Raw genomic sequence first — 20,158 nt, forward strand, 5'->3', positions numbered from 1 at the left:
TTAAATGTTTAACTTGAAGGATGAGACTTGAAAAATGCCTGGATACTCTGGAGTGTTTATGTATATGATTTGGCTTTGATTTAGATATACACCGTTTGGAAGAAATGAAAGCCAGGACAAAGATGAAAAGTTCAAGCTATAGAGAATATATTCAGAGAAGATCTGTTTACCAAAAGCTGTTTTTGAAATATTGCATGAGGCATCCTTTTTTGTGGCTTTTGCAGTTAGGCTACCTCAAGCGTAAATAATTTCCATCTGAGGTGCAATTCCGTGAGGAATACTGCCTCAAATAAAAATCGTAAAAGCATATTAAATAATCTCCATCTTGGAATGGAGTTTGGCTGTCAAACCCAAAAGATCAAGCTATATTAGTTTGAAGTTGTGCTAAATTTTAAACAGACGTATGCGACGGGAATAGAGAGGGCACGTCTTGGCTTAACTTGATTGAAAGTGTTGAGCGTGTGTTTTGTGTCATGAACATGAAGAATGGCAGCCGTAACGTCACAGAGTCAGTGTGGCACTGAGTAAAGCCAGGCAACCCCCAAAATAGAAACCAGTCGCTGATTACTGCTATTTTACTAATTATGTTCCATTTATGTCCCCAATGGATGCATTTAATGAGAACATAATGGTGCCTTATTGAATTTCCCTGCCATTCTCTCATGTGCCACAACAAGAGACTATCTGTAGTGATGTTATTTCCAGATAATCATCAATGGCCTCAGTGACCGTGATCATGACTGTATTCTTCTCTTGAGCTGTCAATTAAACATGTTCATTTAATGTTCATTTAGTGTCCCAGCCAAAGGCATCATTCTGGATGGGCTCCTTAAACCAATGAATTAAAAACAGCACATGCAGACAAACTGACAAACTCTAAATTGATTACTGTGGATTGTATGCTATATACAGTAATATGAAGAGTTTGGTTCCAAAACGCCATTTTAAAAAAAAGTAGTTACTGCAAAAATCAGTATTGTATCTGGTTGGTATTGAAAAGTCAATGTTTAATTTTAAGTAAAATGCGATATCCGCCTTGTTATTCTGTCATGTTTTCTCCCTTTCTTTCCAAACCGCGACAAACGCCAGTCTCCCTTCTCTGCAGAATGCGATATATCCGCTCTCAACCAATCACAACGCACCATTCCACGCAATGTAAACAGTAACGGGCAGCGCCTTAAATACACCCGGCTTCCTAGTTTTTCTTATCTATTTTGTACTTTTCGATCAACAAACAAACAAAAAAATTTATAATTTTGACGGCATTGATGAACCTGTGGTTGTTTCTCCGGTGGGTAAGAAACGTAAGGCATCGAAATCGAATCATTTACGTGAGGAGATTAAGAAGATGAGGCACTCGGGAGGAGGAAAAATGTTTTCAATCTTCTTTACAGTTCTTAATAAAAATATTATACTAATAAACTTACGTTGTTGTGTATTTTCAACAGTTTCAATATGAAAAAAAAACTTTTATATTGATTCAATGGATTAATTGCATTTAAAAAAAAAAAAAAAGGATTTATTGCATTTTGGGGGGAAAAATAATCCGTTTTTATAATAAATCTTTGAAAATCAAAACCTGGATTTTTTTTTTTTTTTTTTTTTTTTATGACCTACAAATGCTATGTGAAAGTTTGAAACAGAAAATAGTGGTTTTCATCTTTCCACTTTCTTGGTAAAGAAAACACATTTTTACTCAAATTAATCTAAATGGATTTATTGCGTTTTGGAACCAAACTCTTCATATATAAATAAACCATAGTGACTTATAAATACACTATCAGTGTTTTATCTGGCACAAAAATCTGCATTTGGGGACTTTTCCAAACAAATAAATATTAATCTTTGCAATAAAATATGATTCATTCAAAATATGTGGCATATCATAATTAAAAATGTTTTTATTTAACCTAACTTTATTAAATGTAATTTAAAAGGGGTCCTATTATGTTTTTGCACTTTTTCAACTTCAGTTCATGTGTGATGTTGCTATTTGAGCATAACAAAGATCTGCAAGGTTACAAAGCTCAAAGTCCACTCAAAAGGGAGATTTTTTTTAACAGAATCCACTTTCCAAGAACTACAACGAACGACTCGTTTGGCCTACAATGTGTTTTTTCCGGGCTTTGTGAAGTCACAATGTTACTTATTTAAATAATCCCTGCCCACGGAATATGCAAAAAAGTGGATGAGGCCTGGTTGAGCTGCTGCTATGTCAAAGACTGTTTTATTTCATCCCTTTTCCAAAACTCATTTGTTTGACATTCCTAAGGCTGACAAACTTAGAGTGGTTAAAATTGATTTTAAACACTGTTCTTGAATATTATAACCCCAGAGTTGTTCTGTGTGCTGCACATTTTACAGAGAACAGCTTCCAGAACCACAATGCAGGCTACGCACAAAAGCTTCTCCTGAAATGGAGCAGTTCCCACTTTGTCGGGACAATCTGTTGTTTGTGGATCACAACTTGTAAATATGTCTTATATTATTTGTAGTTGCATTTTCTATATTAACAGTTCCAATTATACGTGTTTTGTTGCTCCGCTCGCCTGCTAGCCAACATTAGTGTTGATATAGTGTCTACTGTAGCTTTTGTAAGCTTTCGCTTTTGTAAGACTGTTCACCGCCCCTTAGGAAAACTAACATTGGTTTTGTGATCGATTACTGTTTGTATTACTTTAGTTTTCCAACAAATATCATGATTAAATTGTTTATAACATCGGGGTCTAAAATGTATTAGACAAAAAAAAAAAAAACACTCTGAAACGTCCTGTGAAATCCGTGCTTGCAAAGTCCGTGCATGAAATATGTTCTGGACGATCCTCTTGTTTGTTAACATTGTCAGGGTCTGAATCGGGCTTGAATTGGTTTTGAAATTGCCGCCATCCTTAATATTTACAGTAGAGCAGAATTCGCAGTTATGGAGGGGCGGGACTTGTCTAAGCACTGCCAATCACAACACACTGGGCCAACTATCCCATCACAGCACATTTCGTATTTCGGAAGGAGAGATAATGTGTTTTTTGAACAATCAAGCATAACAGGATATTCTAGTACAGCCCAAAAACAAAATCAAGACTAAGTAAAAGGGCATAATAGAACCCCATTAAAAAATATATATATATTTTTTTTTTATTAAAAGCCCTATTTTTCTGTTATATGTTGGACATTCACTATACTTTTGTTTTTATTTATTTTTTTATTTTATTATTCTTTCTATTTGTGTGTTATGCTAGTTTTTACAGAAATAAATATACAAACACACTCATGCAGTATAAAAAATTACTATATTTATACACACAAATGATAGATAGATAGATAGATAGATAGATAGATAGATAGATAGATAGATAGATAGATAGATAGATAGATAGATAGATAGATAGATAGATGGATGGATGGATGGATGGATGGATGGATGGATGGGTAGACATACTGTAGGCCTTTTCACAGTGCCTGCAAACAAGTCTAATTTGTTTAATAATATCTGTTTTTATTACTGTTCAGTGTCAAGTGATGAAATCAGATTCAGTTGTTCAGACAGTCGGTTGCCATAGTGATGTAGAGTCAGCTTCTTTCTTCTACTAAACTGAGCAAATGTCTGTAGAAAAAGGGGGCAACTGAAAATGTTGCCTTTGCTCATGTCCGTCCACAAAATAAGTGCCTGCGATATTACTGTATTTTATGCATTATTGCATATACTGTATCAAAAAAACACTTGTACATTAACCTATATGTTCAAATATTTACTACATAGCAAATGCAACCATACGGGGAAAGAGACACTACACATTGTGTTTGAATTCAAGTCCCAAAGGCCAAATAATAATAATATATTATTTGACCATTTTGAAACAATTTCAAACCACCTTTATATGTGGTTTAGATTGAGATTGGGATTCCATGCGTTTATTTTTTATTTTTTTATTTTTTTTGTCTGTTAGAACAATGCCTAATTCAAAAAGGCTCCGCTCAGAAGACTATTAGACCAAAGAGACTCAGAGGTGGTCAAAACAGCTGTCTACTTAGAAACAGTTGCACCCCTGAATCCTCCCACTTAAATGAATCTTTGGAGATGTACAATGAAGGTCTGCTTGCTTTGACCGTTCAAGCCCTGCGGAGCAGCACGGTAACAGGGTAATCCATCTCATGAACCAGCATCCCATAATCCCCCACAATACCAGTGTAAAAGCCCAATATATCATATCTGCAGCTGGGCTTTCCAAAAAAAAAGAAAAAGAACATAGCTATATATATTGTATTTTAAGATTAAATTGTTATCCTTTCCTTTATTTCCCAGTTTGCCATTTTATACTGAATCATGGCTGTCAAATTTTTACAACCTTTCACAAACAACACATGCCCTATGGACTCAAGAGTCCTAAATCTTGTTCTCACTCTCTGAGAGTGTTTTTAATGTGTGGTAGAGAGAGGGGGATACACACAATTTTTATACCAGTCTTTTGTGATGCATAAAAATAAAAAAAAAGACCCAAAGCAGTAGTAAATAATGACTGGCATGCTGGTCGGCTGATAGTTTTGGTTATCAGTGCAGGGAAATTAGCTTTTAAAATGCAGTTGGAAATCCATTTGGGTGATTGATGGGCGATGTGACTAATAAATTTGAGCCGCTTTCGAGGAGGGCCGGCCCTCCACCATCCTTTATGGCTGTCATCATGAGCCGCACGATTGGTAAAGTCGAGCGTGTCGGAAGCTAATTCCAGTGAGTGATTGCCATTCAGATGAAACGACTATCAGGATCCACTCTTTAATGTGAAGACCAGCAAGAATATAGTCTTTCCTTTTAAAAATCTAAAACAATTAAGTAGCCTATTACTGTTTTTATTCTCCAATAAAGACTCCTGGACAACAGCACTAACAGCTAATGTTGATATTTATACAACAAGTGCTGATATAACATCAAATATACTTTTTACTGAACTTGTCCTAAATTACATACTGTGTACTTATGCACCATGTACTCAACTGTCTAGTGTATGGATTTTATAAGGTTATTTTGTCTTCCCTTCTGCTATGTAAGGAAATCTGTGACTGTTGAGTGTATGAGAGTTCAACATATTTTGGAAAAATGCTAGATAAGTCCAGTGGCAGGGAATGAATATAGAGCAGTTCACTTTTTTGATATTTTCCTCTTTGATATTGTTAATGGTCAGCTGATGCAAAATCTTTTGCAGATTTTTCCCTCTTTACCCTTACAAGGCTTCATCCATTGAATGGGGAAAAGTGCAACGCTCAATATGGCAGAACAATTCCTTCTTCTAAATAAGAGCCAATCGCCAATTGGTAAAGTCAATGCTTCATTGCAGCTGCCGTTAGAAGCTCCTACAGTAACAGTTTCTGTATTGCCTACAGAAACAGTCAGACGCACGCTTCAACTGCGCATGCTCATTAGCTTGATCCAGCCTGAAAAATGACATTTTCTGTCATTATTTGAGCGTTTAGAACAAAAATTTATGAGACAGTTGTTGTCAGAATTTCATTGGTAATTTCAAATATGAAATTTAATCGTAAGCTTGGCGAACTTCTTTTGGAGAATTTGATGTTTCCCCATTTAAAGAGTTAGGAGCTGCACTTGCATGCCCGAGAGGCGCTTCAAAGATGGCCGCCAAATGACTTGTCTTAAAGGGACTTTGGTTTAAAACACTGATTCATCCAGGAATGAACAAGTGGCTATCTATTAGTGAGTTAGTGAATCGTTCATTCGTCCGATTTGTTCTGTATCAGTGAGCAAAACACATTTGTTGGGTCAAGTTGCTTGCTTTTCTGTTTTTCTGCAGTAGACGGACATATTTGACTTTTCTGCTCACATCTTTTTCAGCAACTCGCGCATAACGCAGCATTCTAAAAACATGCCGCTCAAGTTAAAATAAGTACATTTAAAAAAAAAAATTTGCTTCTTTTTTTCATTTTATTGCCCTGTGTCTGCCATTTTAAAATTTTAAAAGGCAAAATTGCTTTCTGTGTGAACTGGCCTTAATTCTTTTGTGGATTACAAACAGTAAAATTACACACAATCAGCATTCCTGCTTGTGTCATATTGCTTATATATATATATATAGCTGTTGCTTTTGAAAAGGACTGCTGTAACCGTTTTAATGGGCCTAAATAAATTGTTAAAAGTTTACAGTATACATCCACAATCTCCCTGTGGAAAGACCCCTCTTTTGAGCTGGACCACCCTGGGTGAGGAAACTCACGTCATGGCACTTTTGGCACTGACTAAATCCGGCTCTATATGTTGACCGCAGGGTTTAACGTATCACTGGACCCCCGTCCAATCCTGCGGAAACCACCACCAAAGTAAAAGCATATGCTTTAGGGGAAAGAGAGGGTGAAGAAATGTAAACGGTGTCATCGAGCACCCTTCGGTTTATCGTTCATTGTAATACCGAGTGCTTGTCTAATCCCCTTATTAAGAAGAAAACGAAAATGTTTGGGCTTTCCTCTGAATTGCTGTACACAGCCGACATACTGCTGTCAAACCAAATCAAAATCATCATGTACGCTGAGGGAGGGGAAACTCAGAAATCTTCAAAGTGTACGTGCTTGGATTTCTCCTGCGGCCGCGCGCTACATTGCCTACTCGCATGCAGCTTTGGATGTTCTAATCTTAAATGGTAATCGCCTGGCTGCCTCAGTGGGATTTACATTTTTTTTCACGCTGTAATCTTGCATTTACTATGTCATTTACGTGACTCTGGCCCGTACGCCTCTTGACATCTCTGTCTGGCTCTCGAGGTAAAGACTGACAACAGACAAGCCCCAGACATAGCGCTTTGCTTTTCATACCCCGGCGAGTGATGAACTTTTGGCATGCCGCTCATGTATGCAAACAGGCTTTGTTTCCTACACACACACACACACGTTCTTGATTGATGTTAAACTGAGAACGAGCACTCGTGTTGCTGTCAGAGCTCGGTTAAGTCCCTTGAGCCTCCTGATTTCTTGACATTTGTAGATATAATATTCACGCAACAAGGAGCAGCTTTTGTGATGTGATCCTGCTGTAACACTTTAATCTGTTTAGACTGCCTCAATATTATGGCAGAGTGGAGAGAGGCCCATTCAATTCAATCCATAGCTTGGGGCAAACACCTCGGTAGGATCTGAAGATAATTTTTTTTTATGGAATGGCTGCCTTGTGATAAAGTGAGAATGTTGGCTTTTCTTTTTATAATTTTCTTGGTTTTCATTTTTCTTTGTGGGCATTAATAAAGTTGTTCTTATTATTTTTGCTATCCCAGAGCTTTTTTTTTTCATTTGGATTTAATCATGTGGATGCATAAAAAAAAAGATCTTAAAGGGATAGTTCAACCAAAAATGTCTTTATTCTTTTTTAAATGGAAAACATTTTTTATAATCTTCATGCAATCTCCATATAATTACAGTTTATAGTGACTGCAATGATAAAAAGTCCAAAAAATAAAAATACCGAAAACACAGTTTTGTGTAAACTAGCGTTGTTATTTACTGAAAATCTTCCCCTCCATTGCAGCTCTTAAAGTTGGCATGAAAGGGACATTCATCTTCTATTTTCTAAATGTACATTATTGTGGATGATTCATTCTTTTTTTTTTTTTTTTACCTTGTAATTTTTTATCAAAATGTCATAACTCGATCCTCCGATGAAACAACAGACATTTGAGGCATCCAGATCTTCCTCTGTCCAATCAACAAACGATGGATTGAAACCCTCCATCCTTTTTTTGATAAAGATCCGTCGCTAATACGCATTTTCAAACTGTTGTGGCTTAGTTATGACGTCAGAAACGATGGCGTCGGTTTCTCAATGACATGAAAGTTTGACACTTCTTAGCATAGACGTAACAAGATTATCAATGAATGACAACTTTAACAATTTTAAACAAAGCTATTGTGTGGAAAATATAATTATGTCCTATTTCATCTACAAATTTTGCACAAATCAATTAATGTTCTTTCTTTTTTTACAATATTGTATAAGATAGTTCTTTAGTCTCTTTTTGTAAGATAGAACATAGACTAATGACTCAAGTTATATTTTATGATGGGAATTAGTATATGGCTCAAAGTGGCTGGTGTTTTTCCCCATGAGTAGCTGGTAATGAAGATAAACCACATGTGGAATTTGATGATTGTCCCATACCATGCTGTCATCTATCCCCCAATTACACCAATCATCACTCTCTAAATCCTCTTTGGAGTAAATTAGCTGCAGTATTATTCGGTGCTGGCCTGCTTTTTCCTTTCCCTTTCTCTCACACACCGTTTTAAAGCCTTTGAAACATCTCCAGCCCGAGCGCGCTCGAAACGTTCTGCACTTAGTAACCTGATGCTGGTCCCGTCCTTAATGGTTTGCATTAGCTGCAAGCAATAAAATTAGCCCAGGTCCCTGCTAATGTTGGAATAATCATTTACAAAGATGGTTACCACATGCTGTAGCTGTTTCCCTCTCATTCCCCGCGCTCCCCTTTTTTCTCGGCCTCTCGTTTCTTCTTTTATACGGCCTCTAATTCGCTGTTATTAATAATGAATAAAAACGCAATTTTCTGCAGCTTGCTCCAGGGCCCTGGGAATCATTTCAATGAATATTTCAGCATGTTATTTTAATCACAGCTGCACATATGCAGAGGGAGGGGGTCTCTGTTTTATTGGCCTGGGGTGTGGCTATGGTGAGACCCCAGCATCATTAAAACCCCTCTCCGGCTGCATAGAGGGTCCTACCTCTGATTTACAAGACTTGTTAAAAAACACAGTAAAAAGGAGGCAAGCTGCGCCATTTATACTTGTAATTTGATACAGTATTTGTTAATGGGACTTGCTGTTATTTATTTGTGCGCTGGATAGCCACGGCTGCTGTTTTATGCCTAAGGGGTTCTCGTGGAAAAACGTGTCTGGGTTTCTGGAGCTTTAATGAACTTCGTGAATTAGCTATATTTTACTAGATATCGTTTTTATTCTCCCTCATGTGGAACCCTTTGGTTTGGGTGCCCTCCAAAATGCAATTCTCCATAGCGTTGTATGTAGAATATCACACTACTATATTAATCTAAGTGCTTTCTTGTGTGTGTGTGTGTGTGTGTGTGTGTGTGTGTGTGTGTGTGTGTGTGTGTGTGTGTGTGTGTGTGTGTGTGTGTGTGTGTGTGTGTGTGTGTGTGTGTGTGTGTGTGTGTGTGTGTGTGTGTGTGTGTGTGTGGGTGTGTGTGTGGGTGTGTGGGTGTGGGTGGGATGATTTGCTAAATACGAATTATAAAATAAAAAGTCAGAATTATGACATATAGTAGTCAAAATGTTGACATAATTTGGAACTCAATTTCGACTTTTTATCTCATAATCATGACTTATTATTTCATAATATCACCCTTTTGTCATAATTATGACTTAAACTTTTTGTCAGTTTTGATCTTAAAAGTGCATGTATGACTAAGTATGTCATAATTATGACATTTTGTCATAATTAGTAGTTAATAATTTGCCTCTAGTAGTTAATAATTTGCCTTTTATTGTTTACCAATTTACCAAAGCATGGTGTTTTCAAATGTGATGGAAATGGGTACAATATATGCTTGTTTCTATTGTACATATTGTATATTGTATATATATGTATATGTATTGCTTTCATTTTAGATTTCCAACTTGTTTTTTTCGGATTCCTAACAGGAGTTCCAGTCTTTTCCCCTTTTCCAGTCAGCTGCATGACTTCTGGCGTCTGGATTACTGGGAGGATGACCTCCGGAGAAGGCGGAGATTCATCCGGAACCCTTTTGGCTCCACCCACTTGGATATTTCGTGCAAATCACTGGAGGACTACGGTCAGTAATTCTGCCAACAGCCAATCAAAAATGTTGCTGGACTCTGTCAGTCTAGCTCATTATCCCCAAATTGCGTTCATTTCATACAATGACATCATTGTTCACCAAATGGGATACACATATGCGAATTAGAAAACCTCCAATCAATTCTTGGACGCAACTAATATTCTCAGAGCTGAGAAATAGTTCGTTGTCAGCTTTATAGGTTGTATATTTATGGGCCTTGTCAATTGAACATGGCAAGAGGGTTTTATGACAGGATTTTATATTCTAACTGCACACATTGTTGAGAAGAAAATTGTGCGCCATGTTTTTTTGGGTTTTTTTTAACCGTTTCTGCCTTTTGCACTCAAACATTTTTCCTCATTGACCCGTTTGATCTTGCAGCGTTGCCCACCGCACGGCTGTCGATTTGGCTCTGTGTCTCGCAACAGAGGCTTTAAAAGAGAAACGGTTCAATACTATTAACCACTGCGGGCGCTTCTCCTCCAGGCATCAAATTGAAGATACGAGGGGGAGTTTATTAACCGAACAAGGGCAAATCTATTGATTCTCAAGTACAATGGGGCGACTTCTCTCCTGTGCTCAGAATAGTTACTGTAACTATTTCCATTACACTTGGGGAAACCTACTAGGGGCAAAGGCAAGTGAAATAGGCCCATTTATTAAAAAAAATATACACAAGCGAACCCTTGATATTAGCTCATAAATATAGAGAGGCATATGGGAGTGTTATTTGACAGCATGTTTTGCTACAATGTTACTAATGGCCACCTGAGGTGCTAATGGATTGCACTTTTTAATGTAATGAAAATTATACTCTTTGATTATAGACATTACATCTAGATTTTGCCCTAAACGCCACATATTAACCAGTGATTTGATTAATTTTGGTGTACATATGTCATTTTAAAGTGTGTTCTGTGACTTGTTATGCAGTAATATTGTGTCTATCTACATGTCTGGCCTTTTGTGGCCAACTGTTTGGAGGCCATGTCAGATGGTCTGTGTGTCAGAGCCAGAACACACACATGCACACTGGTACATACACATCCCAGCTGTTCCTTGACCTGCAGGTGGCCCCTGCTCATGTCACAGCAGACATTTTTTCCCCCTCCAATTCATTTTTGCCACCATATCTAAATTCACACTGTCTTTCAAACATATTACACAGCATATCTCATGCATTTCTTTAGAAGCTCACACCACTGCAGTATTCCTCTGGCCGGCTCCCTTTTCTGCCTGTCCTCGGTAAGTTGTCAGTGCGTCTCTGTGGACCCACGGTCTAGTGTCTGGGGCCGCTGTGATTGAGGACTTGTTGAGGTCCCCAGGCTTCTCCCAGTCTTTAATGAGTGGAATAATGCATAAGATTGTCATGTGAAAGGGATTGCCTGTAGTCAGATGTTGCCCCCACAATGCCATAGAGAGAGACCGAGGGAGAGAAAAGAGAGGCTTATCTAGATGGGTTTTATACAAAAGGAAAGACAATTTTCTTAAACCAGCACAGTTACGCTTTTATTTTATATAAATATATATGAGTTTATTAAATATTATTAATTTGAATAATCTGAATTTGATTATATACATGTAGTCCATTGCATCTAACAGCACTCATATTTATAAGAAGATCCCTTAAAGGTAGGGTAGGCAATTTTCGGAGAAGCTAGCAATAGCAAGTTAGCTTTGAAAGCATCCCACCCTCCCTCCAGAGCATCTACAAAGCCACGCCTCCTTCAAAACACATGAACGTGTACAGCAGCGTCTGCAAAGCGTCAAGAGTCTGCAAAGCGTAAACTACCTCATGTCTCAAAGAACACATCATTACAATAGCTATGTTTCCATCCACATGTTTTTATCCGAATTAAGCGATATCGAATGAAAAATGCCTTATGGAAACAGTAAAATTCGATTGAATTTCATGAATATCGACTCAAATGAAATACGTTCAGGCTTATGCGATTAACGCTGATGGAAACGTTATTTGCCGAATAAATAATGAATTCCGATTAAGTTTTATGTCCTTTTATGGTTGCAACACGCCACAAAACATAGAAGAAGAAGTTTTAGTTCATTTCCGCCCAGTATTTCCGCTCTGTTTGCGCACACATGACGGGTGTCAAGAAAGACAGATGTAAGTTCCGTGAAGTGTCACTGAATCACGATCTCCCAGAGCTGTTTGCAGCGCTGTCGTTCCCACACCACAGGCCGCCTCCGTTGTCGCCGGGCATTTACGTGCATCTGCATCATCATAGCAATGTGTTGATAGCGTCATTGTTTTCTTATTATACACTCACCTAAAGGATTATTAGGAACATCTGTTCAATTTCTCATTGATGCAATTATCTAATCAACCAATCACATGGCAGTAGCTTCAATGCATTTAGGGGTGTGGTCCTGGTCAAGACAATCTCCTGAACTCCAAACTGAATGTCAGAATGGGAAAGAAAGGTGATTTAAGCAATTTTGAGCGTGGCATGGTTGTTGGTGCCAGACGGGCCGGTCTGAGTATTTCACAATCTGCTCAGTTACTGGGATTTTCACGCACAACCATTTCTAGGGTTTACAAAGAATGGTGTGAAAAGGGAAAAACATCCAGTATGCGGCAGTCCTGTGGGCGAAAATGCCTTGTTGATGCTAGAGGTCAGAGGAGAATGGGCCGACTGATTCAAGCTGATAGAAGAGCAACTTTGACTGAAATAACCACTCGTTACAACCGAGGTATGCAGCAAAGCATTTGTGAAGCCACAACACGCACAACCTTGAGGCGGATGGGCTACAACAGCAGAAGACCCCACCGGGTACCACTCATCTCCACTAAAGAGGCTACAATTTGCAAGAGCTCACCAAAATTGGACAGTTGAAGACTGGAAAAATGTTGCCTGGTTTGATGAGTCTCGATTTCTGTTGAGACATTCAGATGGTAGAGTCAGAATTTGGCATAAACAGAATGAGAACATGGATCCATCATGCCTTGTTACCACTGTGCAGGCTGGTGGTGGTGGTGTAATGGTGTGGGGGATGTTTTCTTGGCACACTTTAGGCCCCTTAGTGCCAATTGGGCATTGTTTAAATGCCACGGCCTACCTGAGCATTGTTTCTGACCATGTCCATCCCTTTATGGCCACCATGTACCCATCCTCTGATGGCTACTTCCAGCAGGATAATGCACCATGTCACAAAGCTCGAATCATTTCAAATTGGTTTCTTGAACATGACAATGAGTTAACTGTACTAAAATGGCCCCCACAGTCACCAGATCTCAACCCAATACTTCTTTGGGATGTGGTGGAACGGGAGCTTCGTGCCCTGGATGTGCATCCCACAAATCTCCATCAACTGCAAGATGCTATCCTATCAATATGGGCCAACATTTCTAAAGAATGCTTTCAGCATCTTGTTGAATCAATGCCACGTAGAATTAAGGCAGTTCTGAAGGCGAAAGGGGGGTCAAACACAGTATTAGTATGGTGTTCCTAATAATCCTTTAGGTGAGTGTAGCTTGTTATTACGTGTCTTGGTTGAATTCTAATGTAGAATGCGGTCTGTTATTTCTTGATAACAGACCGCTGCTAAGTATAACACACAGTTGCCATGAAAAACAGAGCGTTGCCATGGACGCAGTTCAGAGACGGAACAGACTATTTTCTTTAGCGGAAGCAATACAATCGTTTTTAAATCAATAAACTCCTTTTTAAATCAATAAACTCCTTTTTAAATCAATATTTTGTCAAATTATTGATTTATTTGGTAGGTAGCCATGTAATAAGCGGGATAATGTATAGCGAGGCGGTTATTATAGCGAATACAACCCCTTCAGGCTAACAACCTCCTTGCTATACATTATCCCTTACATATGTCGCTATCAGCTGGCACATAAGCACTATATACAACTTGTGCAATATTGATCATTTGTTGGTAGATGGCGCGATCCATTTTGTCTAGCAAAACTTTGTTCGCAAATGTTTGCTTGAATGTTGTGCGATTCAGTGCGAAAATGAATGGAAACACCTTAAAATGTCTCAAATCAATTCGATATACCAAATTGATCGGAAAACAGCATGTGACGTCATTATGCACAGGTTTTTATTCGCTTTAAAGCCGTTGGATGGAAACACACTTTCACCAGCTTTATTCGCATGAGTTTTTTTTACCGAACTTCAGATAATTCGATTGACAAGTGGATGGACACTTGGCTAATAATAATAAAAGAGCACTGACCTGTACCACTTGACATTTCACCGTTGATCGTGTTGCCATTGAAATGCATAAATTCGAGACATGAACCGCTCCGAATATAACGTCACGGGTTTCCATCTCTTCCAAATTACGGTAGTTACTGTATGGTGTGAACGGAGCATAAGCATTGTTTTGGTTCAGGAGGAACTGTAAAAGGCAGCTGCTGTTTCAGTTGTGGTGCTCGGTGACTGACGTCTGTCTTACTCTGCGTAGCATGAAACACGCTGATGATGTGTGATGTCTGTGTGAGCAGGTGCGTGGACGTATGGAAATACATACGTTGACAGGCAGGTAGGACATCGTACCATTGCACCATTCGGGCCGAATGCAATGATTGGACGAAAATGTTATGATCCTACGCCATTCACATACGATATATATACATATAAATACATTTAGACCACTTAACTTAGTGATTGCTATCAGGATGTGAAGAGACTTTCAACCAGCATAACAAAAACATTTTCTGGAACAAATCGCCTACTTTGCCTTTAACTGTAATGAAAGCTATACGTAACACTGTACATATGTGCGGTAGGACTGTATCGAATCGTTTGTAGAAAGTTTCTCTGTGTTTTGCTGAACTGGCAGTAGTGGAGGTTTACAGCTGCTTTTGTAACCAGGGGTTGAGGTACGTTGAGTTAACGTAGGTGATTTAAATGAATAAACTGTTAAGAGCGCATATATAAGTTTCCATTATTTTTGCCAGAAACCAAAGAGATTGAAAAATGACTGCTCTCAACTGTCAGAACACTGGCAGTTGACAGCAGTCACTGCATATGGGGCTTGTTTTTATTCACAATGACATATTTTTATAGCGCTTGTCTATGTTAGAACGTATGCTGTGTTTTAGCAATATTTCAAATTTCCTCTTGTGCGAAATGACATGGGTGGACATGAGATATGTCTCAGGTTCATTCGAAAAATATTCTAACTACCCTAGAAACAACATCATTATATTTGATTCATGGTAATTTAATGTATTTTCTGTGGATGTAATACGATCTTCAATCACTGAAAATAGAAGAACAGGCTGAATTTAATGGGACCTCAAACGGCTGACCATGTTGTATAAGCATTTGATAAACTGTACTGCTCTGTGCCTCATTCCCAGGTACCTTTGCATATGTTTGTGGGAAACTTAGCTTTAAAACAGCTCAGGTTAGCCTATTAGACTTGCTGACAAAATAGTGAGTGTTTCATGTAGTATATACAATAGTGAGTGACTTTGATACCTTCCCCCTTACTCACGAGCGGCTGAGTATGTTGTTAGCTGATTGGAATTGGGCAAGCATGAAATGGAAGTCAGGTTAATATTGATCCTGCTCTTTAACAGCCTGTTCTACCTCGGGGTGTCCTTACAGTCTCATTTTCAGGTGAGCAGCTCTGCCTGACCCATTGAACCCCTTTGGACAGAGATCTTTATAGCTTGTTATAAGAGAAAGAGTAAAAGAGAGCCAGAGGAAAGGCGGAAGTAAGGGTGTGTGATGATGATTCAATACAAGTTAAGTTTAATCGACAACTCTTAATGTTGATCACCACAAAAAATAAATATCAACTTGTGCCTCTTTTGATTATGAAAAGCAAAACTGTAGGTTACAGTGAGAAGCGTAGAATGGAAGTGAATGAGGCCAATTTGTAAATGGTAAAATACTCACTGTTTCAAGACGTAAACAATATGCATTTTTACAAAAAATCGCTTGTTAACCTTTTTTTGTGTAGTTATATACAATAATAATAATAATATTTAATACTATAATAATATAGAAAAAATCTATTTTTTAGGATCCCTGCAGGTCCTTAAAAAGCCTTAAATTCAGTCTTATCAAATTTAAGGTCATAAAAAGTCTTAAATATATTAAATGGTGTAAAACAATTTAAATAAATTTAAAGACGAGAAAACAGGAAGTACGATACGACCTATTGTTTAAATTTAAAAACTCTGCAGATAGTGTGATTTAAAAGAGACGAATTGATTTTTTTTTGTGTTAACCGATATTACACAAATATGCCACTGTCGATTGAGCTTATGTTGGATTGAACCTGTCATTTTCCTTTAATTAGCATGTCAAAGCCTGATCAAATTAGCCCAAATATTTAAATGCACAGGCGTTTTAAATTCTGTGCACACAGATTTCATGTGGGCCTCCTAATCAGCCACATGGGTCTGTATGTGTGATACGAAATGCTTCTCATATGAGTAAAACTATAACAAAAACTTTGCATGGGTCTCCGGTTTCACTTTACGAAGTTGGGTTTCTTTTTCCAGAGCTGACTGCAGAATTCCTGGCGTTTGATCGACGAGCGCAGCAAGCCCACTTTGCCACATTGTTTGTGCGTGAATGCACTTATGGCACATGTGCAACATTTTGTTTGAGTTAATATATATCATTCAATTGCTGAGACATACATCTACATGTCCCACAATCGCTTTTTCCGTGATCGTACATTGTGTATTTTCACAAAAATGCATCTCATCTGTCAATCCCAGAATGGAAATACAGTAGAGGTGTATATATTCTCAAATTTTTTGATCATTCTTTCATGGCTACAAGTGGGCATGACTCAAGTTGGACAATAAAAGTGCAAAGCCAATACCTCACAGCTCCAGCCATACATAAAACATAGTCTGAGCAACACATGAAGGCCTATTTGAAGCCTTTTAGTTGGGCTGAAGAAATTGAACCGTAAAACTATCAAGCACTTAAACATTTCCACCTTGAGAGCTTCTCTCACAAACTGTAAAATTCCTTTTGCCACAAGCTATGCACACAAGTTTTTTCCTTTGATGTGACTTTTGAAAGAAAAGAGGCAAGTAAAGAAATCAGTGTGTTGAAGAAGTCACATAGTGATGGAATGACAGAATTGAATAGCAAAGTAGTCTTTTTTTTTTTCATTCCTTTTTCGAAGCCTTCAAAACCCCAAGCTACTCACTTCTCCTTGGCGTTTATCAAGTAACAGTTTTCCGCCAATGAAGGATCTATTTCGAGCCCACTTCAAATGTTTGGTTTTCATCATATCGTGCTAGTCATTGGATATAAGTTCAGAGCTACATCTACTTCATCGCATTTTGATTTGTTTGTTATTCTACACATATGTCAGTCAGTCAATGACAATTCCCCGTCCCCCAGCTGTATGGATCAGATCCAAGCTTTTAGCGAAGAACATCATTCAAGTCCCACAACGACTGGCAGGCCAGCCATCACCTGGTCTTTCTCAACCCTGCTGCGTCATGCCAAATTTGTGCCCTGGGTAACATAAACCCTCTGATGGCAGAGCGGGTAAGCCGTGCTGGGCTTGAATAGCCTCACTGTTGGCCGTGATGGCTCACAGGAGTCCAGTGAGCGAGCTTCAGGGGTGCCGATAAACGAGGTGGTTGACAATACAAGCGAGGGGTTCTTTTGAGTCACTGGGGAGGTCTGAGTTGTAGCGATCTCGAGTTCCCATCAAGTCTCATTCCTAAGACTGACAAATGATCGTCTATGTTACTAGAGAGCTCTTATATGTGACCATGCAGGCTTTCTATCAAAGGCTTGCCATTCAAGAGAAAAAAACAGGAAGCTTCTGTACCGGTGTCATTGCTCAAAATAGCAACATGCATCACTGTATTCCAGAACCTAGTGAGCTGCTTTCGTAAGCAGAATTCATGGCACTCCCGACCAAAAGGTAGGAACATAATTATACAGTAGCTTCCTAAAGCTTCCCATAGTTCCTAAGGTAAATTGACTTTTTGTGGCAGCACTGCACGTATTCTTCAGACAGAATACACAAAAAAAATCCAATATGGCGGATTTTAGAGAGAAATCATTTTACCCAACATTATTGTAATCTGTTTATGTTTTTAGAGTATCACACTTGTTGTATGAGTTGTTACCTATGTAGAGTGCACAATAAAGTTGGATAGGGTTCAATGTAAATGCGAAACAAATGATGAAAGAAATGGTTCTTCCAAAAATTATAATTCTGTCACCCACAACCTGAACAACCTGTATGACTTTCTTGTCTGCCCGCAAGGGTTTTTCCATACAATGAAAGTCAATGGGGTCCAATGTTGTTTTTGAACCTCAGTGACTTTGAAACATGGATTTTTATTTTGGGGTTTCCTGTCAGCTACTGTACTCGGGTATCTGCAAGATGGAGGAGAGATTAGAATTATCTGTGGAGATTGAGTTTTGCGTGAATGACAATTAATTGTAAACTCTTATATAATGTTTGTGCTGTTGGCATATAAAGATGACAATAAAGAGCATACGTTGATTAACGTCAATCTTTAATGTGATTCGTCACGCAGTGGTGCAATTAATGTACAACATTTTTCCCACCAGAATGTTCATTATTAGTGATATAAAACTGATTCAGTGTCAACATGCAATGATATATTAGCGCCAATGGGGTTATCCACAAATGACGAAATGCATTGACCAGGTCTGCTGGGACTTTATGTATGTACAGATTTGGTTTGTTTTACTTTTTGTGGCCTTCTTGTGTAAAACATCCTAAAGCTAAATACTTTATTTATTTTTTTTTACTCCCAAACTCCCAGGATCATTTTGTTGTCAAAACCCGCCTGGTTTATTTTGTCTGCGTTGCACCGAGGTCCTAAGCTTTATCTTGCCAGTCAAGACTGAAGCTCAGCCCCATCAGCTCTCCCTGCTTTAATGCAGGCGTAATGACGGTTTACAGAATTACGGTCTTAAGTTTCCCTCCGTCTGCTTTGATCCATGACCGCTCGCTGGCTCTGTGCCTCTAAATGTTACATGCTCCCTATTTCCGAAAAGCGGTCCCACTTCTTCCTTGGCTCTGATGAAAGCTCTTGAGATATGAGACTGAGCAGGAAGCCCGCTGTGTTATTTTTTTCTTCTCTCTCCTTCTCTTTTTCTTTCTTCATCTGTGTAGTGGTGTTGACAACATTCGAACGTGACCGCTTTGAGACAAGGTACATGAACCCCACGGGAGTGTAGGGAACATTTTAAACACTGAAAAGAAACATGTCAAAAGAGTGTCAGCCACTTTCTATTTCTGATAAGCGTTTCTTATTTCCTTTTTTCCCCCACAAATCTCTCTGTTCTAGAGTCTCAGGCAAATCTGACCTTATACAAGACAAATCCAGTGTGCAGTGATGTGTGTCAGGCCTGACTGCTATTTTTTCTTTCTTTTCTTCAGTAATTAAAGCTGATGAATGAATCTTATTTTGTTCGATACAAAAGTGTTTTTTGCATAATTTTTCTTTTTGATAAGGCTGCGTGATGAGCTTTGGTGGTGTCTGCAGTCGCTTAATTGTACTGTCGGTTCAATCTCGTTCTCGTCCGGATATAGAGAGCAGATTGCATTATGCCTAATGGGCTTCGAAGTGTATAACGGTCTGCACGTGCTTTATCTTGAGTCTCTTTAAGGGAGAATCAAAGTGTCTTAAGGTTCCGATATACTTCAAGTGAAATCGAAGAACAACTGGTATGACGTCATTTCGAACAATTCAGGCCAAAACTAAGTTCGTTTCAGGAGTTCGAAGTGGCTTTCCAAAGTGAATTTCCGGAAAAGTTCGCTCCAGCTGTTCACCTTCATACTACCATTGGTTCGTGGCGATTATGTAATAGGTAGGTGTGGTCTGAGGTTCCGCCTTTATTGATGTGGAAATATTAGGCAGATGCTATTTACACTTACTCTGCCCTCTGACGTCTGGTTGGGCCAGACAAAATTACAGAAGATGCTGTTATCAACAGTAGCAATAGTGTAGTGGTAAGGCGCGTGGTGGAAAGTTTTGACGCAAATCGTCCCGTGTTCGAATCCAGCTTTTGCCAAACTCGCTCTACTCCCTTTTCCCATCACATACAGTATCAAATCAGAAAGGCATTTATTTTCAATAAAAATATTCGAAAAGTGGAAATAAAGTGTCTAACGTGTGTTTAATAATAAAGTGTTTAGGGTTAGAGGTAGGTATAGGGCGGAGTCTATTGTCCCAATAAGGCGGCATCTATTTAATAATTTTAATAAATATAATAATTTACACTCTGTGTTATTATTGCATACCGTGTAATATACATAGACAGTATAAGAAATGGACAGAGCCATCTCATTGGAACTCAGTTTAGACAGTTGAAGCCCATTTTTAG

General features: G+C 38.5%; 1 protein-coding gene across 12 annotated transcripts in view; it reads left to right on the top strand.

Annotated features, from left to right (window-relative positions):
- Nucleotides 1-20,158, top strand: part of nbeab (neurobeachin b) — a 334,783-nt gene that overhangs the window by 173,408 nt on the left and 141,217 nt on the right. For all 12 annotated transcript variants that reach the window (XM_056271937.1, XM_056271943.1, XM_056271940.1 and 9 more), the window contains exon 37: nt 9,661-9,812. In XM_056271937.1, coding sequence (XP_056127912.1) covers nt 9,661-9,812 — 152 coding nt within the window. The remainder of the gene's footprint in view (nt 1-9,660; nt 9,813-20,158) is intronic.

The sequence above is a fragment of the Rhinichthys klamathensis genome, unplaced genomic scaffold, assembly GCF_029890125.1.
Source record: "Rhinichthys klamathensis goyatoka isolate OS25496 unplaced genomic scaffold, OSU_Roscu_1.1 h1tg000329l_1, whole genome shotgun sequence".
In the NCBI taxonomy this organism is placed as follows: domain Eukaryota; kingdom Metazoa; phylum Chordata; class Actinopteri; order Cypriniformes; family Leuciscidae; genus Rhinichthys; species Rhinichthys klamathensis.